General features: G+C 60.5%; 1 protein-coding gene across 1 annotated transcript in view; it reads right to left on the reverse strand.

The window, feature by feature from the left end:
- HMCN2 (hemicentin 2) overlaps positions 1-21207 on the reverse strand; it is a 42945-nt gene that overhangs the window by 10926 nt on the left and 10812 nt on the right. The window contains exons 10-53 of the mRNA XM_009322185.1: positions 21201-21207; positions 20781-20902; positions 20414-20686; positions 20165-20306; positions 19435-19562; positions 19064-19177; positions 18748-18909; positions 17867-18061; positions 17392-17487; positions 16897-17024; positions 16468-16612; positions 16211-16323; positions 15784-15940; positions 15410-15572; positions 13733-13898; positions 13511-13662; positions 12970-13139; positions 12295-12390; positions 12000-12176; positions 11531-11685; positions 11055-11178; positions 10694-10866; positions 10345-10432; positions 9043-9162; positions 8738-8872; positions 8090-8371; positions 7295-7462; positions 7013-7126; positions 6732-6818; positions 6043-6234; positions 5435-5608; positions 4778-4891; positions 4332-4474; positions 4006-4156; positions 3570-3788; positions 3192-3305; positions 2937-3124; positions 2647-2743; positions 2199-2360; positions 1685-1798; positions 1435-1566; positions 804-947; positions 543-702; positions 49-166 (exon numbers count right to left, since the gene is read on the reverse strand). The exon at positions 21201-21207 is cut by the window's right edge and continues 129 nt beyond it. Coding sequence (XP_009320460.1) covers positions 49-166; positions 543-702; positions 804-947; positions 1435-1566; positions 1685-1798; positions 2199-2360; positions 2647-2743; positions 2937-3124; positions 3192-3305; positions 3570-3788; positions 4006-4156; positions 4332-4474; positions 4778-4891; positions 5435-5608; positions 6043-6234; positions 6732-6818; positions 7013-7126; positions 7295-7462; positions 8090-8371; positions 8738-8872; positions 9043-9162; positions 10345-10432; positions 10694-10866; positions 11055-11178; positions 11531-11685; positions 12000-12176; positions 12295-12390; positions 12970-13139; positions 13511-13662; positions 13733-13898; positions 15410-15572; positions 15784-15940; positions 16211-16323; positions 16468-16612; positions 16897-17024; positions 17392-17487; positions 17867-18061; positions 18748-18909; positions 19064-19177; positions 19435-19562; positions 20165-20306; positions 20414-20686; positions 20781-20902; positions 21201-21207 — 6374 coding nt within the window. The remainder of the gene's footprint in view (positions 1-48; positions 167-542; positions 703-803; positions 948-1434; positions 1567-1684; positions 1799-2198; positions 2361-2646; positions 2744-2936; positions 3125-3191; positions 3306-3569; positions 3789-4005; positions 4157-4331; positions 4475-4777; positions 4892-5434; positions 5609-6042; positions 6235-6731; positions 6819-7012; positions 7127-7294; positions 7463-8089; positions 8372-8737; positions 8873-9042; positions 9163-10344; positions 10433-10693; positions 10867-11054; positions 11179-11530; positions 11686-11999; positions 12177-12294; positions 12391-12969; positions 13140-13510; positions 13663-13732; positions 13899-15409; positions 15573-15783; positions 15941-16210; positions 16324-16467; positions 16613-16896; positions 17025-17391; positions 17488-17866; positions 18062-18747; positions 18910-19063; positions 19178-19434; positions 19563-20164; positions 20307-20413; positions 20687-20780; positions 20903-21200) is intronic.

A 21207-nucleotide genomic window follows, 5' to 3' on the forward strand; every position in this document is an offset into this window, starting at 1 on the left:
GGTGGCCCTGGCGCTGCCCTGTGGGTCCCGGCCCCACTCACCCAGCACACTCAGCGTGTGCAGCTGTGTGTCTTCGCCCGCGCTGTTTCGGGCCAGGCAGGTGTACGCCCCCGCATCCGCAGCTTGGAGCCCCTCGAGGAGCAGGGAGCTGCCATCCAGGGACATCCTGGGCAGGGAGAACGGGACAGTGACCTGTGTGTCCATCCCCAACGTGCCCATGGGGCAGAGATGCTCTGTGCTTGGTTGCAACCCAGGCTGCAGGTTTTGGGGTGCACTGCAAGGCCAGGGCAGCAGCTGGGACCCTGCTAGGGTGAGAGTGACCATGCCAGGCTGCAGCACCATCCAGGACACCAGAGCTTAACCCAGGACGATGCTCCTCAGCAAACAGCTGGGATATGCTCATCCCAGCCCAGGCAGAGAGAGGGGGGAGAAGCAGAGCTCAGCCTGCCTTGCACTGCTCTTTTGCACATGGGGAAACTGAGGCACAGATGGGGCTGTGCCATGGCTAGCCCGTGGGGTTGTTCCCCCCACCCCAGACTCACCGGTCGCCCGAAGGGGGCTGCAGCCCCAGAGGCTGCCCGTCCTTCAGCCAGGAGATCTGGGGGGTGGGCTGCCCCTCCGCCCGGCACTCCAGCCTCACCCCTCTGCCCTCCAGCACGCTGTGCTCACTGGGGACCCCCACACTGGTGATCCGGGGTGCCACTGCACCGAGAAGAGAGGGAGGCTGAGGAAGAGGAGGAGGAGGAAGGCTCCCCTCTGAGGGAGAGCCCGCGGGGACCCCCACTGCCCCAGGGAAGCCCTACCTCGCACCAGCACCACGAAGTCCTTGCGCATCTCGGTGCCCGGGCCCTGCGCCAGGCAAGTGTATCGGCCCTGGTGGAAGGGCTGCAGGGGGCTGAGCTGGAGCTGGGCCCCCTCAGACACCAGGCCCTGCTCCGGGCTGCTCTCTGCGAGGAGATGGGGTGAAGGAGACTGTAAGTGGCACTCCTCCGCCAAGCTGTCCCCAGGCACGTTGTCACGCTCCCCCCTTCCGATCCCCAGGACCCTGGTTTGGGGACTTGGTTAAAGCGGAGGTTGGGGCTCTGCAGAGCAGGGTGTTTGCACCGTGCGTTGCTGGAGCTTTGCAGAAGAGAGCCACTGGTCTGGGGGAAAAACCCCGTCCCAGCGTGTAGCCCAAGGGCTGGCACCCAGAGAGCTCACCCCCACACCTCTCCATCACATCCCGTTGTTTCAGCCTCAGGAATGAATCTGAGGCCACTTAAAAACATGCAGGGAAAATGCCAGCCCCTTCATGCTCTGCCTCCTCCCCTGTGGGGCCCTGCAGTTCTCTCACAGCAGTATTAGAAATGGGGAAACTGAGGCAGGACTGCTTCAGGCAGGGCAGTGGTGAGGCTCGGGATAGCAGCCTGGCACTGCACCCCCCTCTGCACATACCCAGTGGGCTCCCGTCCTTCAGCCAGGTGACGGTGGGCGCAGGCACACCGGTGACTTGGCAGGTCAGGACGAGGGGGCTCCCCATGACGGCATCCAGTGTCTCCTGCTGTCGGTCCTCGATGCTCCGGGGCCCTGGGGAGGAGGACCAGGGATGGGGTGTGTGAGCAGGAACACGCGGACCAGAGTTTGCCATCAGCTCCTTGGTGTGCGCTCGGGGAGCGGAGCTCCCAGCTGAGCCCTTGCCGCTTACCATGGACGGTGAGGATGAAGTGCTTCTCGTCCCGGCCGGCCACATTCAGTGCCACGCACGTGTATGTGCCCGAGCTGGAAAGCTGCAGGCGAGGGAGCTGCAGCACCCGCGAGCCTGGAAGAAGAGGAGAGCAGGGAGTCTGGGCAGGCTGGAGCCGGGACCGAGCTACCGTGCCAGCAAGCTGACCCGTCCCCCTGCCGCCGGCCAAGCTCCATGCGAGAGGTGTCTGGCCATCAAAGTCTCTCTTTGAGGTCCGAGGCCTCACTGTGCACAGCAGGGAAGGGTGCTGAGCTCCTGGGGAAAGGCAGCGCAGAGTTTGCAGGATGCAACCTTGGTCCTTTCTGGAAGGGATTACTCAGCAGTAAGTTGTTAGCCTGCGGTTACGGCTGAAAGTCTGAGCTCGAGTCCCGCATGTGGCATCCAGAGGGACTAGTTAGGGGAGTTAGAGCCTGCCATCAAGAGCCAGCAGCCGTGCCAAGCCCTGGGGGGACAGGCTGTCATCCTTGAAACTCACCTGGGGTGACTGTCACCTCCTCACCAAGCCGCAGGACATGGCCATCCTTGTACCAGGTGATCTCCGCAGCGGGGTGGGATTGGACATCACACACCAGCGAGATGCTGCCGTTGACGATGCTGTCGATGTTTTCGGGGTTTGTGCCCATGATCCGGGGTGCTTCTGCTCCGACACACCCCAAAAGACAGTGCCAGAGGGGAACCATCACTGTGGAGGCTGAGCTCTCCCCAGCGCTCCCCGGGAGGAAACTCGCACCAAGCATCTCGCCTGCTTGGAGTGTGCCGGCACCTCGACCTCCTCGCATAGGGCGAGCGTGACAAGCACGCGGGGACAGAGGCAGCCACACAGTTCAGGAGCCACAGGAGACTCCAGCTGGCAGAGGAGGAGGAGGAGGAGGAGGACCGGGGTAAATCAATGACCCGGGGAAGGGTCACTGGGGATGCCTTACCCTGCATGGCGAGGGCAAAGTGCTTCTCGGCTGACCCTGCCGGGTTCTCAGCCACACATGTGTAGCTGCCCGTGTCACCTGCCTCCACCGCGGCCACCTGCAAAGGGGGAACAGAGCCCCACTGAGGGCTGGACCAAGCCGGGGAGCTGCTGGGGCTCCCACTGTAACCTCGGCACCTGGCAAGACCAGGGCAGCCTCCTCCTTGGGGAGGGAAGAGTGCCCCGTCCCCTCCACCCAGTGTCTTCCACGTCCCCTCCTGGCACAGCCACCCTGCCCAGAGGGACACCGACCTGCAGGACCGTGCCACCCTCCAGGAGCTGGTGCCGTGGGCCGACCACAATGGGGACATCATTCCAGAGCCAGGACACCACGGGCACCGGGTGCCCAGTGGCTTCACACTTGAAGCGGACGGTGCCATTGATGGTGGCCGTCACCTCCTCGGCCAGGTCCTCCGTGCCACCGTGGATGGCCGGGGCAGCTGGAAGCAGGCGGTTACGGGGCTGCTACGCGCCTCCATCCACTCCCCGCCCCGGTCCTGTACTCACTCAGCACCTCCAGCTCGTAGTGCAGGCGGTCCTGTCCCGCCGCGTTGGCAGCCTCGCAGGTGTACCTGCCCGCGTCCTCCTCCTGCACCGCGGGCAGCTGCAGCACCCGGCCCCCTGCGGCGCAGGGCAGGGGATGGGGAAGGCTCTGCGGGGGCATCGGAGGGTCCTCTCCAACCTCCCCCTCCCACCTTGCTGTGCACTGACCGCCACGCAGCCCCAGTGACACGGTCCCACTCCTGCAAGTCCCACAGGTGTTGTGCATGTTGGCAGGAACAAGGGGACAGAATCCAACCCCCCTGTGCCACATATGCTCTCAAACCACAGAGCTGCTACAGGAACCGCCCCCCCAACCCCACAGTGAGGGTCCATGCCCATTACCTAGCAGCATCAGCACCCCCGGGCCAGGGGAGAGGGGCTCCCCGTCCTTGTACCAGGTCAGCCGGGGGGGTGGGATGGCACTGGTTTCGCAGTAGAGTGCAGTGGGCTGGTTAAGGATGGCCTGTCGGTGCTCCGTCACCTCCCCATCCTGGTCTTCCTCCTGGTAGAAGATCTCAAAGGTTTCGTTGGGGCTCGTCTGCTGCTGGAAGAGGGGCGGCACTGCAGGGACAGGCTGTGGTCAGCTGTGGGGACCCCCGAGGTGCAAGCAGAGCATCTACCCGGGCCTGACCGGGGCCAAGGAGATGTCCGTTTTCCAGCAGATACAAACTCTCTTCCTGCTCACCTTGCTCTGCTCCCATGAGGGACCCCACTAAGGACCCCTCCTCTAGCTGAGACACCCACTTTTCCGGGCACTGGCCAGCCACCCAGGGCTCACCTTGGACATGCACGATGAAGTCCCTGTCATCTTCGCCCACAGCATTGGTGGCCACACAGGTGTAGTGCCCTGAATCCGAGATGGTGGCTGGTTTGATCTGAAGGACCTGCCCCTCACTGAGGATCTGGAGGTGGCCGGCACTTTCCAGGAGCTGCACGGGGACCCCAGCCACAAGGTAGGGAAGAAACAGAAGGACAGGAGGAGGATTACACACCCAGGAGTGGGACGGAGCCCAGCCAACCATATAAAGGGTATCTTCCCACTCCATCCACCTGGGAGGATTCCCAAAACCAGCAGCTCCTCCCTGGTTGCAGTTCGGAACTCACCTGCTTGTCCTTGTACCACCGGATGGTCGGCTCAGGCACAGCCCAGGTTTCGCACTCCAGCGTCACCGTGCTGTTGACCCTGGCTTTTACCTCTTTCGTGGCAAATTCCCCCAAAGGGTCATCTCTGGCAATCCAAGGAGGAACTAGTGGGGAGAGACGACACAGCTGGGATGAGAGAAGAGCCCCCAGAGCTCTTGCTCTGCCCTAATCAGTGACAGGCATCACCTTGGGGTGCTGCTGACACCCTCAGACAGACCCCTTTGCCCTCACCAGGGTAGACCAGAGGCTTTTTGGGGCCATGTGCTGATATGTGTGTGACTGAGCACTAGCTGCAAGAGGAGCAGCTCCCCAGGGTGAAGGCATGGGAAGGGAGGGAAGGGGCACTGGCCCAGTTACAGCGGTGGGGTCGCTGCAGGAATTACGAAGGACATGGAGAGCTCCCGCACCCAGGACCTTCACAGAGTAGTTCTTCACGGCCTTCCCGTCTTTGTTGGCCACGATGCAGCTGTACGTGCCTGCGTCCTCTTCCTGGGCATTCAGGATCTGCAGCCCATGGCCACCTGCGCAAAGGGGGTCTCCTGAGAGGGTCGCCACTCACAGCCACAGCTGTCTATCCCCATGCAGCACAAGAAGGCATCTTAAGGGACCTGCTGATCACCTGCAAGCCTGACTTGAGGGGGTCTAGTGCTCTTCTAGAGCCCAGTTTTCAGGCTTATAAAAGCCAGTGCTGTCTCACTCATCATAGAATCATAGAATCATTAAGGTTGGAAAAGACCTCTAAGATCATCGAGTCCAACCATCAACCCAACACCACCATGCCCAAGGTGGTGGGCACCACACTCAAGGAGGCACCACGCTCAAGGAGGCACCACCTCCTTGATGCTGCCAGAGAGGCTCTAGCTATTTTCAGACAACGCGGCACATGGAAAAGCAGCATCCACCTGATGGCCCTAGCCCCTCGGGTCCTGCAGGACAATGACTTCTCACCATCCCACTGCCCTGGACCACAGCCAGATGCAGAAAAAGCCCCACCCCACTCCCCCAGGCATGGACCAAGGGGCGACACCATAGTCATGCAGAGCCTGCGGACACTGCCACAGTACCAGGGAGCAGCTGGACGTTTCTAGAGGCTTTGAGGGGAACCTCATCCTTGAGCCAGGTGATGTTGGGATACGGGTATGCCAGAGCCTCACAGACCAGGGAGATGGGGTTGTTGATGATCACTGTGACTTCTTCTGCAGCAGCATCGTGGGCATCTCCAGCAAGTGTGGGACTGGCTGCAGAGACGTGTTTGCATGGCAGATCAGCATTAGCACCCACTTAGGATTCCCGATGTTTCATCCCCCCCACCAGAGAGCATGATCCAAGTTCAGGGAGTTGGACTTGACCACAGCACGTGAAATGCACAGCACGTACGGCACAAGCCCAGCTTCAGCTTCTGCCCTCCAAAAGCACAGGGGACACAGAAGACATTCTCCACCCTTCCCACGAGCCATCATCAGAGATGGATCCTGCACTAGATGGGCCCTTTATGTTCCTTCAAGAGGTCTCACGAGGGCTTTCTGGCAGGTCCAGGACATCATACCATGCTGCTGGCTGTAGTGTTAAGGGATCCTCACCACCTACCTGGGGCAGGCAATTAAAAAGCCCTCTAAGTCCATGTTCCCTGCTCACACCTGAGACTCTACCTCCATCCAAAGGCATCTCGTACCCAAAACATCTAGCAGGTAGTGCTTGGTTTGACTCGCCACAGAGCTGGAGGCCACGCAGGAGTAGCGGCCAGCATCAGACAGGGAAGCTCGGGGGACGTGGAGCACAGAGCCATCAGGGGAGATGGAGAAGGTGTCTCTGCTGGGCAGAGGGTGGCCGTCTTTCAGCCAGGTGATCTTAGGCTGGGGGTTGCCTGTGCGGGGTGGAAAGCAGGTTTTGGCCTTCATGCAAAGTTTTTCCATGCTTGCGCACAGCCTGACCGGGGTCATTGCGCTGAGGCTTTTCTGAGAAGCAGGGACAGCAGCCCAAATCCAAAATTATCATGATCTGGATCAGGTTTTTAGAGACTGCTGGATGACCCAGCAAGAATAAAGAAAACTGTCCTGAGTAGGAGTTGATTAATTATTCCCATCACTAAAGGAGAAACCAGATTAGAGGAATTTTAGCTCCATTTGGGAAAGATTGGAGCTTACGTCGTGGAACAAGCTCCCCATGTGGCCCCAGTGCTTCCCGGACAGCCCAACTGCAAAGCCAGGAACTATCCCAAAAAACCTCTTCAGCCTATTTCAGCTACTTTTAATGTCATCGACTGGCACTGTCCATTCGCTCCACGCCCTAAAGGGAGACTCAGGTCCCTGAGCCCCATCTCCCACCTGCTCACACCACCTCCGCTCCCCACGTGATGCTCACCCACAGCCAGGCAGGACCAGGTGACAGGGTGGCCCTCGGGAACTTTGATGGTCTCTTCTTCGTCTGCATTCTCGATGTGGGGAGGAACTAGGAACACAAGCCACCGGGGACCTCAGCAGCCGGCCAGCTTCGCCGAGCCTCCGAGTTCACATGCTAAGGCACGAAGGACTCCGGTACTGCAGCTCCCACCATGCCCAGTCTTAACTCATGACTGTCCCTGCAAGGGTGAAGCTCTGAAATCCCACCAGGAATCCTGCAGCAGACGGAGGACCCCTCCTTACCTAGGACCTCCACGTGGAAATGCCTCCTGGCCTCCCCAGCTACATTGCTGGCCAGGCAGGAATAGCGGCCACCATCCTGGGCTCGTGCACGGGTGAGCCTCAGCAGCCAGCCCCCTGGAAGCATGGAGCAATGAGGTCTCAGGTCCATTATCTAGGCACCAACCCATCCCAGCAGTGCTCCTGCAGGGCTGGAGCTCCACCGCATTTAAACCCATTAGCATTTGGGGCAAAATGTGTTCCCAAAGCTCCCATCTCTCACAGCGTCCATGCCTCGTCCCTGACCTGAAAGCACGTGCGTGTGCTCGCTGGGGGTGATGGGAGAGCCATCCCAGGACCAGGTGACTGTGGGCAGGGGAACGCCAGTGGCCTCACAGGTCAGCATCAGGGCTCCGTGCAGAGACACACTGACATTGGTTGTCGATCCTGATCCTTGAATGAACTCAGGAGGAACTGGGGAGACAGAAAAGGATGGACATCCGTTTGCAAAGCAGCCACCAAGACAGCAGAGGAGCAAGGCAAAGGGGGCAAACTGAGTAAACCCAGCTTGTTCCCACCCTCCTGCTCATACAGTTTGAGGACACAAGCCCCGAAGGACCATTAGCATCGTCTGAAGTTGTTGACTTTGAAGGTATTATGGGACAGGTGACCCACAACAAGTATGTGCCACCTACCTGCACCCCCAAGCCCAGGCTTACAGGTGTGACACCAAGCTGGCCACACACCCCGAGCCACCTGAGGCCTCTTCCAGTTCAAGTGCTTGGTACCTTGACCCATGAGGTTTCCCCAAGTCCTTGGAAAGTAGATGACTTTATAAAATGTGAGATGGTCTGCTCTGATGGCCCTGGAAAGAGTCCTGCCTGATGGATCCAGTTCTACAGCTATGTTGCCTGGAGCATCCCCTTCTGACCCAAGACCTTCTATGTGTTGGGTTGTCCAGGGTCTGCTTCATGTCAGGTTGTTCTTTGTGCTTATGCTGCATCGAACGTGTAGTGGGACATCACCACCCTCCTAGGCAGGCCCTCCTGAGCCTGCTTGCATCCACATCCCCCAGCCACCAGCCCCGTCCTGCACCCTTACCGTGCACCGCAACGTCAAACTCTCTCTGCTCCTGCCCCGCCACGTTTGCCACCAGGCAAGCGTAGCGTCCTGCGTGGGCCACCTCTGCCTTGGAAATGCGCAGCCGCCTCCCCTGCTCCATAAGCAGGAGCCCATCCCCGCCGGCCACGGGCTGCCCATCCTTCACCCACGTCACTGTGGGTGGTGGTGTCCCCACGGCCTCGCACTCCAAAACTGTCTCGCCAGCCTTGATGACAGAAACCTTCCTCGGGGCTTTGCTGCTGCCCTGGATCCTCAGCAGTGCTGCGGGCAGAGGGACACAAGGTGGAGGCGAGGCTGTAGTAACTCCCTTGGCCGTATGCAAGTGGATATACAAACGCCATCAGTGTGGACAGCGGCAGCAGGAGGGCGAAGCAAATGCGAACGGGTGCAACTAGTGCAATTGGGCTGCTGGAGTGAAAACCAGCTGCAGTCAGCTTGGAGCCAAGAGGAAACCTGGAGGGACAAAGCTAACCCAGCTAGCAGCATCCTTTCCCAAACACCCAAGGCAGCAGGCAATGGCTGTGAACTTTTAGGTCCAGCTGGACCTTGCATCGAGAGATATCATGGCACCTTCAGCCACCCCCACAGGTCCTCTGTCTCCCTGGAGCCCCCCAGCTCACCGTGCACCTCCAGGCGATGTTCCTTGCTGCTGCTGCCGTATGAGCCCCCCCCTGACCCCCAGCCGTACCTTCTCAATGTACAGCATGCTCCCTCCCGTAGACACCAGCTTTGGGCTCCCAGGTTGGGCAGAGAAGGGCTTACCTGCCGGGGGAGGAGACAACGGCCTCTCTCAGATTCCCAGCAGGACCAGTTCCCACCCAGAAGCTGGACCCTGCCCAGCATAAAGCATTCCTTGCTCTGAGGAGACCAACATCTGGCTGGTGGGTCAACACATGTGTGGGGAGGGATGAGGCTGAGCAGCAGGACCCTACCGTCCTTCCACCAGCTCAGGGTGGGGAAGGGGATCCCGTGGCACTCGCAGGCCAGCCTGACGGACTGCCCCTCCAGCACAGACACAGCAGCGGGCTCTGCCGAGGAGAAGGACGGGGGCACTGCAGGGGACAAGAGGAGAGGAGCAGCTCGCTGATGGCACTGGATGAGAGGGGAGGGGCAGCTCCCCGATGGAGCTCCGTCCTGCTGGCTACACACCACCCGCAGCTCCTCTGGGCTTTGCACAAAGAACCAGTAAAGCCTCCCCTGCACTGGCTCCATGTGGAAATAATAATCTTGATTCTCCAGCTATTAAGCAAGTGATGCTTTTGATTGCACGTGGCCTACAGCAGAGGATGACCGAGCATCCCGCAGCAGCCACACAGGCAGGCCAAGCCCAGGTTGGCCAGACACAGCCTTATTAGGTAGCACTGCTCGCTGGGAAGGTTACCTAACTCTTTCCATTATCAGATGCTGTTCTCAGTTGCTCATAAATACAGCTGGATGGAAAATGGTAACTCCTTCCCATGAGGGATATCAATTTGTAGAAGAAAAACCCCAACACCCAGAAACCCCTGAAAAACAAAAACAGCAGAACCCAAACAACCCACCCGAGCCAGGACACCAGACGTGCAAACATTTCCCTGGGAAGGGATCGCAGGAACAAGCCCGGATCAGGAGAACTGGATTTTCTCCACTCCCTGGCTACCTGCCTGCAGGACTTCCACCAACTGGCCTAGAGTATCCCTGAGAAAAGCCAGGCCCTGGCTCAGCCCCCGGCGCTGCGGACGTGCTGAGCGGGCCGGGAGGCTGCAAGGATGCTCGAATCGAGTGAGCAAAAGCGGTCGGTGTGCCCGTCCTGGCAGCAGCCTGGGAACCGCCGCTGGCATCCTCCCAGCTCAGGCAGGGGGAGAGAAGGGGGACGATACCTGCAGCGACCACCACACTGACTAAGTGCAAAGGACAGAGAAGCCCTGGCAATGGCAAGGAATGTCCCTTCACTCTCCTGCCCGAGTTTTGGAAAGACACCTCTTGTGCATTGTCACTGAAATCTCCCCCCGAGGCTCATGCAAACATTGGCTTTTCCCCCTCTGACACCCATTCCGGTGGGGATTCCCTGCCGCCTCCCGCTCCGTTGTTTTGCAGAGCTTTAGTATTTTGGGCTTAGCGTTTTCCAAGCCAGTCAACTACCCCAGGTACATATTATACATATAAACAAATGGTATATAATATAGTATATATACGTGTGTGTATACACACTATATTTGCCCCCGATGGGCCATTTCAGCCGCGGTGGCCCTTACCCCACACGTCGAGGTTGTAGTGTTTCTCCGGGCAGCCGGGCACCTGGCACGTGTACCTGCCCGCATCCTGCACGGTGGCTCGCCCGATCTGCCGGAGGAAGCAGAGACACTAAGATGCTCTGCAGCAGAGCTGGACCCACGCAGCCCCTCCATGGGGGGATTTTGTGCCAGCAGAAGCCACGGGGATGGGATCAGCGTGAGGGGTGGGAGTGGTGCTGAGCCATGGGCAGCAGGGAGGGACACCCCCTCCCCTCTGCACCCACTCTCTCCCAAGGGTGGGGAGGGGGAGACGGGAGTCTTCACAGCCCCCTTTTCCCCTCCCATCCTCCGCAATAGTCCGAAACGTCACCTGGAGCACGGTCCCCTCCGCAGACAGCTGTATGCCCAGCTTTGGTGTGAGCAAGTTCCCGTCCTTCAGCCAGCGGGAGCCCTGAGGGGGGACCCCGGGGGCCGGGCACTCCAGGGTCACCGGCTGGCTGATGATGACAGAGACGTTCTCTTCACCCAGAGCAGTGGGGGGCACTGGAAAACAGATCGACAGGGCAACACCTTCCCTGAGCCCCCCCCTTTGGTACCTCTCCCCAGGGCTGGGCCCCACAACCCTGTGCGCTTGCAAGGGGACGTCGGAGCAGCCCCGTAGTCCCGAGCACCGCCTCCAACCCCACAGCCACGCTGCTGGGAAGAGGCTGGGGATGCATGGGGGTACTTACACCGCACCTCGAGGGTGGCCTCACGTCTGTCCTCCCCCACGGCGCTGCTGGCTACACATGTGTATGTCCCCGAGTCCTGGACGCGAGCGGTGGGCAGGGACAGCATGCGCCCGCTGGAGAGGATCTGTGCTTCCCCAAGACGCAGAAAGAACCCAGATGAGCATGAAACCAGAGAAACTCGCAGGCAGCTGGGCTGCAAGCCGGCACACAGCAACAGGGATGGCTGGGCGTGGGCATAAGCCTGCCTGGAGCCCATCCTCATCACATCCCGGGGACCCTCGTGGCAGGAAAGCCCAGTGCAGGGCTGAGCAGGTCCATGCTCCCATGGACCAAACATGGGGCAGGTCTGGGCAACTTTGCACCTGCTCAGCTCCAGCAATTGTTTTTTTAAAAGACAGAACAAGGAGAAGAAGTCTCTCCATCTTCCTGGAGAGACATCCCCAGCGAGCCCCCCCTTCCATCAGGAGCTGTCTCACCTGCGGGCCCCCCGCCGCCATGCTGGGCACCGGATTGCCGTCCTTCAGCCACAGCAGCACCGGAGCTGGGGTCCCCGTGGCATCGCACTCCAGCGTCACCGGCTCATTCACCACCACCGTGAGGGGGCTGGGGCCAGCTGTGATCTGCGGGGGCACTGGGGGGGCATAGAAACATCACCAGGAACAGCAGGAGCGGGATGCGTAGGAGACACCACGGTGTGGACCAGGCAATACCCATCCATGGGGCCATGGTTTTCTAGGACATTATTTGGGATGAACACAGGGGACTGCATGGCTGGAATTGCAAATGGGGCAGAGGACAGGGGCTCTACTAAAGCCCTCTTCCAGGGATGTGTCCCGAGGGCTGGGACAGCCCCATTGGTCCCATGCACATACAAGAGGTGCTGGGGCGGGGAAGCACCCAGCTCTCAGGCAGCTGCAGTCCTTCCCCCGCTCACCGTAGACTCACCAGACACCTGCAGGCTGTACCAGAGCTCAGCGACACCGGCCACGTTGGAGGCCATGCAGCGGTAGGTGCCGGCGTCGGAGAGCTGGGCACGGTGGATCTCCAGGCACTTCCCATCCCTGGACAGGGTCCGGCCTGGTCCAGCCAAGAGCTGCTCATGCCCCTTGTACCAGGCAATGTCTGGAGGGAAGCAGGGAGCAGAGCTCTAAGGAACGACGCTGCTGCCCCTCTCACCAAGGGGACCCAGGGAAAGGCCCAGGGACACATGAGCAAGAGCCAAGGGAGGGGACCGACTCACCGGGAACAGGCAGCCCCGAGGCCAGGCACTCCAGGGACACCGTGCCATTCTCCAGGACAGCCAGGTCCACTGCGCTGGGTTCGATGTTCGGAGGCACTACAACCCAGCACGCACAGTCATCGGCTCTGCATGGCCCAAGCCAGCTGCAGCCACACAGTGTGGTGCCATGGGGCATGGCTGGGCTCACCGGGGCTCTCGGCACGCACCGAGTCCTGGGAGAGCAGCGGCCAGGGCTCACTCCCCGCTCTGGGAGGGGACCGCATCATCACACGGTGATGCTCCCAAAGTTAGCTAGCAAATTTGTTGCGCACTGGCATGAGATATTCATCCTTCCCAGGGCAGGCGGATCTCTGCTCCCTGCCTGGTTTCTTACCTGGCACCTTCAGCATCACATCCTGCGATGCTGACCGAGGGATGCTCTGGCCAGAGGGGCTGGGAGTGGACCCTCCGCCGGGAAGCACCCATCAAGGATGGATGCTATGGTTTCCCGCGGCGTCGGTGGACATGAGCTCTCAGCCTCAGGTTGAGACCAGCAAAGGGCAAGATCCCAACAGATCAAGCTAGTGACCCTACACCTCCCAAAAAGCAGGGCCAAGAACACCTGCTCCTTTGGCCAGCTGTGTCCTCCCTGGCAGGTGGATAGACAGCAGGTCTCACCCCAGATGCTGCACTCACCTTGCACCGAAACCTGCACCTCTGCCTGGGCCACCCCCGCCCAGCTGCTGCCCTGGCAGATGTAGAGCCCTTCGTGGCTGAGCCCCACGTGAGGGATCAGCAGGGTCCTACCATCCTTGGACACCACCACACCGTCCTGTTCGTCCAGCGGGTGCCCGTCCTTCAGCCACCTGTGAGGAGGGGGGCAGGCAGCAAGTCCTTAGTCTGTCCCACCACCCCCTGGCCCCTGTTTATGCCCACCGAAGGAGTGAACAGCAGGGTGCTGGCAGTGAGGACTGTCCCCTTGTCACCTGGAAAGGGGCTGGCAGTGCCCAGACCGCTAGGAAGAGCAGGATCCCAGGGGCAAGGAGCAGGACTGATGCCTCCCATCCTAAGGGACACCCCAAGCTGGGGTCTCTATCACGCATCCCGAGCCCCCATCCCGATCTCTGCCACAGCTTTGCACGCTGGGCTGCAGAGCACCCCCAGGGAGTTATGCAGCCCCTAAGGGAACTCCCCCTGTGGGGTCATGGGAAGGATCCCCCGACTCTGCAGTACTCACTGGATCTGGGGTGTGGAGATGCCCATGGCACGACAGTGAATCCTCAGGGAGTCATTGGCGACGGCTGTCAAGTGGCTTTCCCCATCTCCGATCAGCAGCTGAGGGGGAGCTGGGGGGAAAGGGGACCTGAGGCTGGGACCACCCTCGGGACCCTGGCACAGGAACACGGGGGCAGCTGGGGGCTTGGAGGGTGCAGGACCCCGGTGGTATGTTAAGACCCACAGCCTGCGGGAAGAGCATTTTAACCAGCGGACGTGAACCTTGGACTTGCAGGCTGTAGCTGAGGGTGGCGTTCCCCGCGGCGTTTGTGGCCGTGCAGGTGTAGAGGCCGGTGTCCGTCACCTGGGGCTTGGCCAGCCGGAGGGACCCCGAAGGGAGGACGCTGTACCTTGGGGGAGAGGGAACAGAAGAGCTGGATGGGAGGAACAGCCATGTCCTTCGTCACCTACCCCTGGGCAGGAGCTAAGTGCTGAGAGCTCACCATCACCTTGAGACAGCCAAGAGAAGGTCCCCAGGGCCAGCTCCTGCACAAGGAGGGCGGCAGAGCTGTCCATAGGTGCAAAATCCCTTTTCTCAGCTCCTGCGTGAGCTCAGCACGAGGCAGCAGTGTGAGCCACCCACTTGGGGGGGGGGGGGCAAAAAAATGGCCCCTGCAGCTGGAGCTCCCCGTGCTCTTGCTCCCAGCACTGTCTGTGCTCCACAGACATAACATCATCTCAGCCCACAGCAGCAGATTCCTCCCCGTGTGCTCCCATAAATCACCCAGGCACATGAGGACAAGCCAGCTGAGATGTGGGGAGCAGCACAGGTCAACCAGGAGCAGCCATGGGAAACCAGACAAGAATGAAAAGGCAACACAGTCCTTCAAGAAGAGCAAAACCAAGATGCCTTCCTGCTTCCCCAGGCCACAGCAATCCTCAGGTGCAGGGAAAGAAGTGATTAACCCCCAGATTGGGGCCCATGGTTTTAGGGAGCCCCTTCCAGTGTGGTGCTAATGTGCTAAGAAAACAGCTCCTGCTTCCAAGGGGGAAGACCAAGGCACTTGATAAACAGGTATCCAACCACTCTCCAGGTTATCTTCTCTCATCAAATGTCATTAAATGACTGTCCCATCGCTGCCATCAGCCTCAATGCCATCAACAAGTGAATTTGGCCCTCCAGAAGTCACCCACTGGAACAGAACCGGCCTTTAAACCCATGTTCCAACGCAGACAAAGCCACTGCTGGGCTCACAACTGTGTTTCTGCCAAACCTTGGCCCAGGAGCATTTTGACGCCTACGGCCCATGAAGTCACCCTGACACATGGGCTGCGAGGAGCAGGGGAGGCTGCAGCCTTCCCGGCTGCCCGTCCTCTGCTCCACGCTGCTCTCCTCCTCCTCCAGACCTCAAAACTACTCCTCCTCAGTGCCCTGCAGCCACCTGGGTGCAGAGCAGTGTCAAGCCCCAGTCCAACAGCCTCCCGCAGGTATCCGCCATCCCGAGGCACGTCCCTGGCCTCATCGTCTCTGGCACCGCGACGGCACGAGGCAGGAATGTGCACAAAGGCAGACGGGTGAGTGGGGTCAGGGAGCTGTGCTGGGGCCGCCTTCCCTTCCCAACCCCAACCCGTGTTCAGGGTGAGCGTGCAAAGGGTTGGGAGCAGCTGCTCCATCCCAGCAGATGTTTGTATGATGGAAAAAAAGCCTGGTGATTCTTGCTCTGCTCTCTTTGAAGAGCAGCACTAATGCTGTACTGCTCGGCTGCCTCTGCTCCTGCCAGAGCGTTGAGCATCAGCTGCTCAGCACCAGGGATGACCTCCATAGCTCCCCACTGCTGCCACCCTTCACAAACCTGACATCCCGCGGGGGAGACACACAACACCAAGAGAGCATGGCCCCGGCACCCACAGCCCTCCTTACCTCGCAGCGGCGAGAGGCAGCGGCTGAGACTCCTGGGTCCACACCACCAAGGGAGGGGGATAGCCTTGAGCCTCGCAGGGCAGGGTGGTCTCCTGCCCAAGCACAGCCAGGATGGTTATGGGGTCCGACACCTGCGATCCGTTAACGCTGATCCTGGGCTTCGCTGGGCGGAGAGGGAGCGCGGCTGGTGCAGGAACACTTCAGGTGCCCCACAGCCCTCATTGTTCCCATCCCACAAACCCATCTGGCACTTGGCTAGGTGACCCAAAGAAGCTAGGAGAGTGCCCAGGTCATGATCTCCCTGCCAGCCACCCTCCAGCCCTCCAGAGCTGCTTTACTACGAGCTGGTGCCAGGGCCAGTCCCAGGCACTCACTGCTGACGGAGAGCTGCATCTCCCGGCTGGAGAAGCCTGCTGCATTGGTAGCTGTGCAGAAGTAGGTCCCAGCGTCCCCAGGGGAGGGTGAAGGGATCAGGAGGGTCCCATCGGAGTCAAGGTGGTAGTGCGGGCTCAGCAAGATGGGCTCTGTGCCCTGCAGAGGAAAAAGAAGGGAGGAAGGAAGACAGCAGAGACTCTCCCATGCGCTGAGCATCCCAAGGGCAAGAAGAGGGCTCTGGACCCGTCAGAGCAAGCTACCTCCCAGTCCCAGCTTCCCAGGGCACTTGGTGCCACCTCCTCGGGCAGCCGCAGCCACAGCCACACTGGCGAGCTACGTCCCCTCCAAACACGTTACCCCACACCCAAGGGTGACCCATTCCCCGGCTGGCAGCAGGATGGCAGCCTGCCTGTCCCTGTCACCTACCTTTGCCCAGGTGACAGTAGGGGGGGGCACGCCGCTGGCATTGCACCGCAGGGCAATGGCCACTCCCTCGGTGGCAGTGATGAGGACGGGGCCAAGCTCAATGCTGGGAGGAACTGGGAAGGAAGAGAAGCACCTCAGCCTGCATGGTTGGGGCCACGTCCACCAAAGAGAGAGCGGTGCTTTGCAGCTTAAGAAGGGTGGAGGGCACCCGTCCCCATTCACTGCAGCGCAGGGATGCCCAGCACCCTGCCACTCACCATGGATGACCAAGGACACGTCCTGCCTGTGCGAGCCGAGGGCGTTGGTCACCTCGCAGGTGTACCTCCCCGCGTCCCCCGGCGACGCCTGGTCTATGTGCAGGCTCCCATCAGCCCGGACAGAGTAGCGGCCGGTCAGGGCTACCTGGGCACAGGCAGAGAGCAGGACAGACGGGGAGGTCAAACATCGCCGTATCACTGTGTCTTTGGGGCATATCTAGAAACCAGTCCTTGAGCAGTAGGAACATCCTGATGCAATTATGAACCCAGATTACCCTCCAAACCCAAATGCTCCCCTGGCATCTTCCACCAGCAGCTTTGGCCCCAGGAGGTTGAGGCACCTGTCCTGCAGTAAAGCCCCCGCCGCAGGGCCGGCTGCGTTCATGGCTGCGCACCCACCCACCATCCCAGCAGGCGCAGAAGCCTCACCGGCTGCCCGTCCTTCAGCCAACGGCGGGCTGGGAACGGCCTCCCAGCCAGGATCACGCAGGGCAGCGACACGGGCTGGCCTGGGAGCACGCGGACCACAGGGGATGCAAGAGCTATTTCTGGGGCTGCTTGAAACAGCAGAAAGGGAAACAATATTAACTGGAGAAAAACTGGCCAGGAACACTCAGGAGAACAGATCTGGATTGCCTTTCTTCCAAGGTCCAGACCTTGGCTCGGTACGGGCTGGCTCCAACATTCAGATCCCGCAAGAATTTGGGGATATTCGTCTACAGTTTGGGTTCAAGCACGTGTCAGTGCATTAAGCCAAAGAGGTGGAAGAGCATTATCCAAACCCTGTGCTGGGGGAGGATTTGCTGAGCATTCACCGCGGCTGGCTCGGGAGCAGACGTGCCCCGCCCGCCCCCCCCCCGCCGGCACAGCTGGTGCTGGCAGCAGCCAGGATCAATACACCAACAAAAGCATGTAAAAGCAAACCGTGTCCGGTGACTGCAAGCTTGACCTCTGCTTGGATTTTCCCAAACTCGTTCTGGGCTTCACAGATGTAGACGGCTTGGTCATCCAGCGAGGCGCCTGGAGAATGTCGGGGAGAAGCCTGAGCCCGGCAATGCCTGAGCCTGGAAGGGCTGGAGAGCCCCAGGCAAGCTCCAGGACGGGGTGACACCACCCTCCCCTGCCCTGCCACCACCTCTGAGGTGGGAGAGACCCTGTGGCACTGGAGGCTTGCAGGCTGTTACAGCACAGCTAAGCCTGCACAAGTAAAAAGTGCAAATAAACCCACTATATCAATGCTTTACTACTACAAAAAGAGTGGGCATGGGGGCTAATCACAGCCTGCAGCAGGCGGGGGGAAAGCACCCGAGTGTGACACTGTGTAAGCATGCACCCGGGCGGGATGCCCACACGTGGTCTCCGCCGCGCCAACGCACGCTTGTACGCCCAGCTCTCTTACTGTCGATGAGGAGCTCGGCAGCCTCCAGCTGGCTGGAAACACCAGGCGGCCCATGCCAGCCCATCACGGGCTTCCCGTCCTGCCGGGACCAGGTGATCCGCGGCGGGGGAGAGCCCTCGACGCGGCACAGCAAGCTCACGCTCTCTCCGACCTCGACCGCCACGTCCCCCAGGGGCTCAGGAAAGTGAGGGGCAGCTGGAGAGAGAGCAGCAGAGAAGGGGCTTGGGCAGGTCCGACACCCTGGCTTCCCCACAGCAGGGCTGTGCACAGCCAAGCCCGGAGAAGAGACGGGGCTGCAAAACCCACGAGCCAGGTACCCTGAAAAGTTACGAGATTGACTGAGAGCATTTGGTGTTTTTCCAAAGCTGTTATAGCCATTGCAGTTTCCATCCCTTCCAGTTACAGTCAGCACCCCCCTGGCTCAGCAAAAGCTCTTGCACTTTTCTACCTTTAACTGCTTCAAGCCTTACTGCCCCCAACTCAGAACCTCCTCTCCTCCTCCTCCCCAGGTTTTTCCATCCCTTCTGCCTCCGGTGGGAAGCCCTGGGCACCAGTTGGGGTACCTGGATTTTCAGACACAGAGAAGCCAGCCCCCACCTCCACCTAATTCCACTAATTGTGCTTTGCATCCCCAGTCTTGCCCGAAGCCGTTGTGTCCCATGCAATAGCATCTGCACTGGTCTTCTGCCACTTCTTCAGCCTCTTCCCTCCTCCTGACCCCTGGAAATCCCACCAGGCTTCAGCCTGCTTGTACCGAGCACCGACACCCCCGCGCTGGGAAACCTGGGAGCTGGGGGCAAGAGGAGCCTTGGGAAGCAGCAAGCAGGAGCTGAGCCGGGAGAGAGAGCGGTGGAGATGGGCTTGAGTGCTCAGCGACTTACACCCCACGTCCAGCACAGTGCCATCAAAGGCGACGCCGACCTCGCCGAGAGCCTCGCAGATGTACCGCCCAGCGTCCTCCTCCCGCACCGCCTGCAGCCGCAGGACGGCACGCTGGGTGCCGGGCGGGGTGCCAGGCGGGAACACCGCCACCGCCTGCTCGCCTGCCCCGAGACCCCCCACGTCAGCACGCTGAGTGCCTCCGGGGGTCCCTCCCGCCATCGGTCCAGGGGACCCCGCATGTGGTGTCCCTGCAGGGTGGCAGAGGGTCCCCGGTGCACGGAGGGGGTTTGCTCCCCAGGTCTGTCCCTGTCTCACCTTTGTACCACACGATGTGGGGTGGGGGCACCCCCGAAACCCAGCACTCCAGGGTCACGTCTTCTCCCACCAGCACCTTCAGGCTGGGCGTCACTGCCAGGACGGTGGGAGGCTCTGCACCACGGGGACAGAGATGGCTTCAGTGACTCCCTGCAGCACCGGTGTGGTGCCATTCACCCCAAGGGGAACCCAGAGCCCTGGCAGCTGCCCCCCAACACCTTCCATCACAGACAGCCCCATCCCATAGCTCATGTGCCACAAGATCCCAGCCGGCAGCCAAGGGACAGCAAGGAGGGATAATAAATCTCTCCTGCGGCAGCTCTGAGCCCGGACCCTTCCCGGGATGCTGCCGGCTGGCAGGGAGCAGGTACCGGTGAACTCCAGGGTGATGACTTGCTCATCCCAGCCCAGCGTGCTGCTGGCGTAGCAGCTGTAATTCCCCGCATCCTCTGGGGTGGCAGCCCTGAGGTGCAGGGTGCCCTGCGCATCCGTGAAAACCCTGCGGCAAACGGGGAGAGAGGGAGAAACAAGCCCTGTGAAAATGGAGCCGGTGAAAAACGTGATGAAATAAGTGAGCGGGCTTAAGGCCATCCCGCACACGTGGTAAGTGCTGCGTATTTGATAGATGTGGGTTATACTTAAAGCCAGCTACATCAACCGCCGCAGGGAAGGACGTTGCTTTGAACGAGGGAAAAGCATTGAGAATTGGGCTTTTTCATCTCCAAAGAAAAAAAAAACCTTCCCCAAAGTCCACTTCAGCACTCACAGCCTGACACGGGCAGGGAGGTGGAAGCCAAAAAGCAGAAGAAATTGAGGGGAAGCACAAGGAGTATTTTGAGACTTGAGTGCACACCGGGTGTGCAAAGCACCTTGAGTCCCCTCAGTGGGGACGGTGACCTGGATAAGGCAGGATGGCTTAAAAATAAATATATGAAATTAAGGCTCGCAGCATGCCAACCATCTCAGGTGCACGTGTTGGGGATATTGCAATGCTTTCCTCTCTTCAGAGCTATGGGCAACCCCAAGCCCTTCTCCTTCAGCCCGGAGCACCATCCCCAGTAGGACAGGGAGGATGAAGGCACCAAGGTCCCCACGGGTTACCTCTCGTCCTGCTCCAGCGCCCAGCCCCAGCGCTTCCAGGCGGTGTGGGGCGGGGGGTGGCCCCCGGCCGTGCAGTTCAGCCACAGCTCCTGACCCCTGCTGAAACGCTGGGGGCTGGCGTCGACCTTCACCCACGGCGCCTCTGCGCAGGGTTGGAGAAGGGCTCAGCCCCCGGGTGCCATCGGCCGCCCTCCCTCCCATGAGGCAAGGCGTCACCCCAGCCAGGGTCCCGCGAGGGGCAGAGCCTACCCTGGACGAGAAGCCAGAGGGAGGCGGTGGCGGTGCCGTGGGCGCTGCGTGCCGTGCACTCGTACAGGCCCCCGTCCCCTGGCTGCACGCGGCTGATCTCCAGCGAGTGGTTCTGCAGCAGCCTGGTCCGGCCATCCCCCGACCGCGCCACCTTCCCGTCCCAGCTCCATGTCAGGTTGTAGGGCACATCGCTCAGAACCAGGCAGGACATGACCACATCTTGGCCTGGTGAAGCCGTGATGTTGCCCGGGGCTATGAGACGTGGTGGTGGCTCTGCAAACACGGCACGCCGGGGTGAAACGAGCCCATGCCTAGCTGCAGACCCAGAGACCCGCAGGCACCAAGGCTTGGCACGAGCAGTCCCCACCTGACACAGAGACGTAGGCACGAGCCCGCGTCGCCCCAACCTTGCTCGTGGCTGTGCACTCATAAAACCCTTCGTCACTCTTGGACACCGCAGGGATCAACCAGCTGATGTTCCCCCAACCCCTACGAAAAGGGAGATTACAGGGCCACCCCCACCCCAGGGCACCGGAGCAGGGGCCGCCGTGCCACCACCCTGCTCCAAATCCCTAGGACTCTTTTCCATCTGAGTCAGGCAAATGGATGTACCCCCACAGCATCACACGGACACATCCTTCAGGATTTTCCTCTGCTGCCTTGGGATGCTCAGGACATGCAAGCACCCAGCCAGCACACAGCATCCCCCAGGCAGGCAAAATCCAGGGGGCTGTTGCTAACCACAGAGGTCCATCATAGAGCCCACTGGGCCAAACTGGAGGCTCACCTGAAGA

Source organism: Pygoscelis adeliae, unplaced genomic scaffold (assembly GCF_000699105.1).
Source record: "Pygoscelis adeliae isolate BGI_AS28 unplaced genomic scaffold, ASM69910v1 Scaffold114, whole genome shotgun sequence".
NCBI classification, from domain to species: Eukaryota; Metazoa; Chordata; class Aves; order Sphenisciformes; family Spheniscidae; genus Pygoscelis; species Pygoscelis adeliae.